This window comes from Thunnus thynnus, chromosome 7, assembly GCF_963924715.1.
Source record: "Thunnus thynnus chromosome 7, fThuThy2.1, whole genome shotgun sequence".
Lineage (NCBI taxonomy): Eukaryota > Metazoa > Chordata > Actinopteri > Scombriformes > Scombridae > Thunnus > Thunnus thynnus.
Genome location: NC_089523.1, coordinates 13,088,479 through 13,096,522, shown reverse-complemented (window position 1 = coordinate 13,096,522; position 8,044 = coordinate 13,088,479). Strand labels below are relative to the sequence as shown.

The following is an 8,044-nucleotide window of genomic DNA, read 5'->3' as shown; positions in this document are numbered from 1 at the left end:
TTTACAGACCACCAGCTGGTTCCAAACACTCTTCTCTAACCTCCCATCCACTGCTTGGCTATGTGCGTGTGTTTGTTTGTGTGTATGGGTGTATATGGGATAAGACTTGAGTGTATTTGCCTTATTTGTATAAGGTGGGGGCTGATTAAAATACTCTGAGAAGGCAAATTATTTGCATCATATCATTTTGTTGTTGTGGCTGCAAATTATTTGCTTATAAATTAACTAATTTATCAATTTTAATTTTTGGTGTACTAACGCCTATTTTGGCGTAGGACATGACCTGGGGCACATGCAGTGTCACTGATTCATCACCAGCAAGAGCAAGTGTAAAATTAATTTTAAAAGAGGTCACCTGACCTCCATTTAGGACTCAAACAACAGGGCATATTTATTTATTTCCTATTTGCTGAGATGATGGGAATCTCCCCAGAGGTCAGTCATTTAGCCTATTTTAATCTCCCGTCACATGTAAAGTGATAAATCTCAACAAGGGTTACAAATGGGATTAAGGTTTACGCTCGTAATCCTAAAACAGGATAGTTTTAGAATGAATCCTAAAGGTCAGTGGATTCTCTGTAGGGACTCACATGGGCCCCCCTAGGTGGAAAGATGTATATCAAATGTGGTCACGCAGAGAACACATTATAGGCCACCCTTTCCCCACACATAACATCTCATCTAAAACTATTTAAAAACAAAACTTTCTTATAAAAGCTTAGTTTACTGTGATTTTGTTGCCTACTCCTGCCCAATTAAGTACAACTGATCTCCTGAGAAATGTGAAAATTGTAAAAATGATTGATTGTAAAAATTATTAAACAGTAGGCAGGTATCCTCTGTATGAAAGTGCCCTGTCAGAGTGTAAATATGAAAATGATATCAAATCATTATATGTTTCCTTTTGGTAATGATGGCTCATGGAGGCAAAATTTCATGCTGCGTGTTATAACAAGAGACATGTGAGGAGATTTCAACTTTTCACTGCAATCAGCCCCCTCCTTGCAGAGCTGCAAGAACTGGAAATCGTGATGGTGTCTCAGTCGTGCTTGTGAGCTCTGGCTCGGCTTGCTGCTCACAACACGGGCTTGTGTTGCCCGCTGGAGGCGAGGCGGGGGAAGACACGCAAACGGAAGGGAAAGATGAAGCGCTCCGTATTTCCCTGTCTCTCCCCCGCTCGCTGTAGATAGTCGCGGCCACCCTCTTCGTCTCCACAGCAGAGAGGAGAGGTGTTGGCAGGGTGAGGGGGTGCCAACTCCACATTTGACCCGCCCTACTGCAGCCTAGTAAATTACCCACAATAAAAGGATTGAGAGTCATTGTCTTCATTATTAGATAAATCTCAACAATAAAGAAAAAAATGAGGATAATGTAGAGAGAGAGCGAGAGTCATCTTCCGTCCTGATTGTCATCCACAGGTCTGGCAGTCTCACCCACCCCGCACGGCGCGCTCCCTAATTTATTTATTTATTTATTTATTTATTTTTCCTTGATGCACGCTCCCGCTGCGAAAGCCAGAGCGCACCCCACTCTTTCCTCTCTTCACTTCGCTTCCCTTCTTCCTCTCGACACCATCCAGAACTATAGCGCAACCGTCCCCATCACTCTTTTTCCTCCCCTCCTCCTCTTTCTCTCGCCGCCAGATCTCTCTCCTCTGCGTCTCTCACCCAGTCGCTCCCCCCCTCCACCTCCCCAGCTTCGTCCCTCACTCCTCTGACGCACGACAGGGATACGGACCCGAGGAAAGAAAGGTGGAGAAAAAAAGCAGCATCTGACCCAACCGTCGATATTGTTCACAGACTCCTGCTATTGCTGCACCGGCCAGAGACGCTGTCCTGAAGCCGAGAGGAGAACACGCTCACCCGGTTACACTGTTGTTGAGCGCTCGCCGGGGAGGCGGCGGCGGCGGAGGAGGAGGAGGAGGAGGGGGAGAGGGGAGGAAGAGGAAGCGGACGGGCTCAAGTCGAGGACTTGCATTTTAAGCAAACTGCTTAGGGAAAAAAAGAAGACAAGAAAGAAGGGGAGAGAGTCAGAGTCACCGGAGAGCGAGGAGAGTGGGAGAGATTGCATTCCTATCACGTCTTCATTTCTCCTCTCTCCTCTCTTTTGCCTCAGCCACTGAGAGAGGGTGAGAGGGGAGAGAGAGAGAGGGAAAGAGAGAGAGAGAGAGAGAGAGAGAGAGAGAGAGAGAGAGAGAGAAGAGGGAGCGAGCAAGCAAGAGAGAGATCTAACAAGATCCAAACTAGTGGTCTTTTTTTCCCGATGCTTTCCAATCGCAGTACGAAACTAAGGTGAGTTGTCATGGACGTTTGCCTGTGCATGAGTGTATCATAAGGAGTATCTTATGCAGATGTGTATGTCTCTGTGTGTTTATGCTTATTGGTGTCTGCATAGCTATGGACTTCAAAAAGGAACAACAAGCGCTCTCCATATATCGAGGATAACAGATCGTACGGATCCAGTCGACTGATCAATAGCCGTTTGTTCTTTATTCACCGTTTTCCTGCCAATGTCACGACGAAAGGCTACTGCATTATGCTTGGCATGTATTTCAATAAGCGCTGTTGCTCTCTCCGCTGTATTGACAGCAAGGTTATTTTTGGGGAAAATTTCGGTAAACGAGAGCAGGATTCTCGACCGTTTTGCTAGACTGGAACTTGTTAGATATCATCATTACTCAACTTACTTCCATATGAATTCAAGATTGAAATCTTTTAACAGGCCGTTTTGAAATTGACACTAACGATGAGCAGCACTTTTGATTCATGTAAGTACACGGCTGTGGAGAATCTCCCCAGCTTGGTTTGGAATCCGTGGCTCATTCACATGCGCATCTCTTTTTCTTTCCCTTTTCAATGCCCTGCTCTCTCCCTTTCCACCTTTCCCTCTCTGTTTCTTCCCGTTCTTCTCTAACGGCTCGGTCACCCCCGTTTGTCGTTCTCTCCTTCACAGCCCGGCATCGGACGGTGAGCGGGACGCACCGGGCAACAACAGGACACAACGCAGGAGGATATGTGAAGTTGGAATCCCTCTAAACTAAGTACGTATACCACCTGATTTGATACATCCCAAGGGAATATAATATGGCACGCATTATTTTTAATTGCTTTAAATGTCGTTATTACTTTTTTTGACATCGTATCTGCGCTTTTTGATCTGTCATGGAAGCGGAGTCAAGAAATCCTGGAGGATTGCGTATGGAGTGTAAAATGAAAATAATGATTTTTCCAACGAGGAGATCGAGGATCTTTTATTATTTTTTACTTGGTGTGTTTTACAGTCACGTCTTTTTTTGGGATTACAATATATTTCCCTTTTTCTCATTTCCTCCTCTCCTGTCGCCGGGCTTTTGGTTTCAGCACCATGGACAGCGGCTCTGCTCAGGCACAGTCCCGCCGCATATCCTCTGGATTTTCAGCACTCTCGTTTGAACGGACAGCGCTGTGTGTGTGTGTGTGTGCGCGCGCGCGTGCGTATGCGTGCGTGTATGGAAAGTCACAGCCTACAGAAAAGATATTCAGAGGCTATGTGTGTATATGAGTGTGTATGTGTGACTTTTACCCACTTAGAACCATGGAGATACTGACGGGAATCTTCGATTAGCCAGTCTTTTTTTTATTAATCAAAACAGAATTCCAGAGACATTTAGCATCCTTATTATCAATATTTTATTTTTTTTAATTTGTCCTCTTTTAAAATATTCGAATCTACCGGCAAAAACATTGAAATAAGCTCCCAGAGCCTCTCGGAGCAGGAGCTTCGCCTACTGCGCTTTTACCTTGTGCCGTTGCTCCTCTAACCCTCAAATGGCATCACGAATTGGGAAAGCAAGCAGAAGTTGTATTGATTGTATTTCTCAAATGGCAGGTACAAGTGCCATTCCTAAATCGCCAGTTCTCCCTGTTCATCTGGTTTGTATGTGGGACATTTAACCTAAAAAAAACAAACAAAAAAAAAAACGCCAAGGGCAAATAGGTTCCGCCGTTTTCTGTACATCGGAATCACTGGAACTATTGGAATTGTTTTAATTTTTTCGCCTTATTTTTGACCTTTTTTGACAATATTTATTTTTCACTGGTTATGTGCGACCTGTTTGTAGAATTAGTGGCACTGTTTACATAGTCTAATATTTACTTAATGCAATCAGATTTCCATGGACTATAAACGACAGTATTATTATGTTGAGATTCATTTTAACGAGGTGACTGCTTAGCAAGTCCATTTAACAGTCTTCATCTCGTCCCACCAGTGGTCACCATACTGACACCTATTCCGTTCCCGTCCTCTCCCTTCGTAAGACCTTCCGTGCACCTACTTTCATTTCCACAGCGCTTGGACTCTCATATACCGAAAGAGGGATTGAGGTTCCTGTTATGTAATAAATACAGCAGGGGGACGGTGTCTCCTCACCACTAACCTCACCCACCTGCTGTTGCCTTTGTTTATTCATGGCGATAAGCATCTCTGAGGTGATTTATTGCGACCTTACCAGCATATCTGCTGTATAATTAATGGCTATTCCCTCTATATGGTGGCGTTAACTGTCTGACTGTAGAGATTTGTCTGCGTTGCTGGATATCATATTACCCATCCAAGAGTGCTAGGCCTATATTTTGTTTGAAATACCCAGTAACATTGCAACATCTATAGTATTTTCCAATGTCATTCTATTATTAATTCGTATTCATTTCAAAGCTTCCTACTGAAACTAATGTGCCGTTCCTCTCTCTCCCTCTCTATCTCTCTCTCTCTCTCTCTCTCTCTCTCTCTCTGTCTCTCTCTCTCTCTCTCTCCCTCCTATTTCTGGCCTACTTGTCTCACCTTAAACTTCACTTTGTGAGGGTGTGTGTGTGTACATTTACCTGTGTGTGTAATCACTACCTTCACTCCCTCCCTCCCTTTTATTCTCTCTCTTTCTCCCTCTGTTCTCTGTTGCAGTGCTGTGAAGTGGCTCTGTCCCTGGAGCCAAGACTTCATCCCCTTGGTGTCAGCGAGGATGCTGTGGGTTACCTTGCTGAGCACCATAGCCTTAGGATGGACCACCCCAATCCCACTACTAGAGGACTCCGAGGAGATCGACGAGCCCTGCTTCGAGCCCTGCTACTGCGAGGTCAAAGAGGGCATCTTCCACGTCCACTGTGACAGTAAAGGATTTACAAATGTCAGCCAGATCTCCCAGATATGGAGCCGGCCCTTCAAGCTCAACCTGCAGAGAAACTCCATGAGGAAGCTTTACTTTAACAGCTTCCTCCATCTCAACAATGCCATATCTATTAATCTGGGTAACAACGCCTTGCAAGATATCCACGCTGGTGCATTCAATGGCTTAGGAATACTCAAACGGCTGTTCCTACATGAGAACAAACTAGAAGTTTTCCGGAACGACACTTTTCTCGGGTTGGAGAGTTTAGAGTATCTCCAGGCGGACTACAATGTTATCAAAAGGATTGAAAGTGGTGCATTCAGACACCTTCACAAATTGAGAGTTCTCATACTAAATGACAATCTGATACCTGTGCTCCCAAATTATCTTTTCCGGTCTGTGTCACTCACACATCTGGACCTGAGAGGAAACAGACTAAAGACATTGCCATATAAGGGCATGCTGGAGTATGTCGGGCGGAGCTTAATGGAAATCCAGCTGGAGGAGAACCCCTGGAATTGTGTGTGTGAGATTGTTCAGTTAAAAACATGGCTGGAGAGGATTCCTTATACAGCTCTGGTGGGTGAGATCACTTGCGAGTACCCATTCCACTTACATGGGAAAGACTTACGGGAAATCAAGCGCAGTGAGCTCTGTCCAACGCTCTCCGATGCAGAGATTGAAGTCAAGCTGGGAATTCCCCACATTCCATTCAGCAATGAGAACACATGGCCTACTAAACCTTCCTCCATGCTCTCTTCCTTTCACAACACAGCGTCTTCTGTGGAAAACAAGGGAAAAGTTGTCAAGCCTACCAAACGACCTCGGCCCACAAAGAACCCCCCAACCCCTCGTAGCATTTACCCAGGCATCAACCAGCCTCCCATTGCTGGCTACCAAACAAGGCCTCCTATCCCAATAATTTGTCCAGCTGGATGTATTTGTAACCTTCACATCAATGACCTGGGGCTAACAGTGAACTGCAAAGAGAAAGGCTTGCACAATATCTCCGAACTCCTGCCACGGCCCCTCAATGCCAAGAAATTGTATCTCAGTGGGAACCTAATACAGAAAATCTACCGTTCCGATTTCTGGAACTTCTCAAGCTTGGATTTACTGCATTTAGGGAACAATCGGATATCATATGTCCAGGAGGGCGCCTTTATCAACCTGCCAAACTTAAAAAGTTTATATCTGAATGGGAATGACATTGAGAGACTCACCCCTGGGATGTTTAGGGGGCTTCAGATGTTGAGTTATCTTTACTTTGAGTATAATGTCATACGTGAGATACAACCTAACTCCTTCTCCCTAATGCCAAATCTCCAGCTGGTTTTCCTCAATGACAACCTGTTACGATCCCTCCCCACTGATGCCTTTGCTGGCACCAACCTTGCACGCCTCAATCTCCGCAACAACTACTTCCTTTCCCTGCCTGTGCATGGTGTCCTGGAGCATCTGACCTCCATCGTCCAGATCGATCTCCATCAGAACCCCTGGGACTGCTCCTGTGATATTATCCCTCTCAAACAGTGGCTGGAAAAGCTCTCCTCTGTCATTGTGGTTGGCGACGTCATCTGCAAGACACCTGAGTTTGCTTTTGGGAAGGACCTGCGTTCACTGGAAGTTGAAGTCATCTGTCCTGAGCTTAAGTATTCCTCAGGGCCCTCACCGGCCCTGCCTGGTGTGGTTGACCTCACCACAGGGAGCTCCAACATGGGAGAGGCAAGTGGGAGAGATGCTGTCCCACTGTCTGTCCTCATTCTCAGCCTACTCATTCTCTTTATTTCTGCTGTGTTTGTGGCTGCTGGGCTTTTCGCCTTTGTTCTCCGCCGCAGGAAGAAGTTGCCCTTCCGCAAGCGCTCTGAAGTGGATCTGACAGGGATCCAGATGCAGTGCAGGATTTTTGAGGACCCACCAAGGCAAAGTAGTACCGGTAACACTGGCACACCAGAGAAACCAACGCCCAGTATGCACACACACACTCACACCAGTCACACACATGCCCACGGTCACGTTTATGACTACATCCCCCACCCTGTGACTCAGATGTGTAACAACCCCATCTATAAGCCAAGGGAGGGGGAAATAGCAGAGGAAGAGCGAGGGCAGTTTTCAGAGAAGAAAGACAATGGCAGCAGTAGCAACAGTAACTACAGAACCTTGTTAGAGAAAGAAAGAGAGTGGACCCTGGCCGTCTCCAACTCTCAACTCAACACCATAGTCACAGTCAACCACACCACAGCTGATATGGCAGGATTTCACGAGAATGGCGGGCTCTGCCCTACAGTGATTGACAGTCAGATGCCCACACCAACTGTGGGCTTTGTAGACTGTCTGTATGGGACAGTACCCAAACTAAAGGACATGCATGTGGCGCATGCGCATCCACCAGGCATGCAGTACCCAGATTTGCAGCAGGATGCACAGCTGAAGGAGACATTGCTTTTCACGGCAGGGAAAGGCTGTTACCCCGACCCGTCCCAAAGCGATTACCTCGAGTCAAGGGCCAAACTTCAAACCAAGCCGGATTACCTCGAAGTATTGCAAAAATCTTATCGGTTTTAACATCTCTAGCCCAATGGAGAAAAAACAAAACACAAAATCAACACATTCACTTTGCCACCCTCAAAACACAATCACCCAAAACCAATATTGAAAAAAATAAACTTGAAAAAGCAGCATGATATAAAATAAAATATTATATTACAGTTACAACAATGTTTCCCCCCCAAATCACTTTGGAGGAGAGGCCATTCTCAGATATTTCAATGAAGTGCCTTTTTTTCAGAGTAGCCAGCAATGTCAACAGCCGTTATTTTTATAATATATAAATATCTCTATATGCCCCGGAGAGAGCAAAAGAGGAACGAGAGGGGCACCGGGGAATAAAACATACAA

At 45.6% G+C, this 8,044-nt stretch overlaps 1 protein-coding gene across 1 annotated transcript; it reads left to right on the top strand.

Moving 5' to 3' along the window:
• Positions 1-1,957: 1,957 nt before the first annotated feature.
• On the top strand, positions 1,958-7,821 carry slitrk3a (SLIT and NTRK-like family, member 3a). Its single transcript, XM_067594429.1, has 3 exons — positions 1,958-2,291; positions 2,953-3,040; positions 4,939-7,821. Exon 3 carries the CDS (start codon positions 4,997-4,999, stop codon positions 7,709-7,711), a length of 2,715 nt encoding a protein of 904 aa, XP_067450530.1. The 5' UTR covers positions 1,958-2,291; positions 2,953-3,040; positions 4,939-4,996; the 3' UTR covers positions 7,712-7,821.
• Positions 7,822-8,044: the final 223 nt, after the last annotated feature.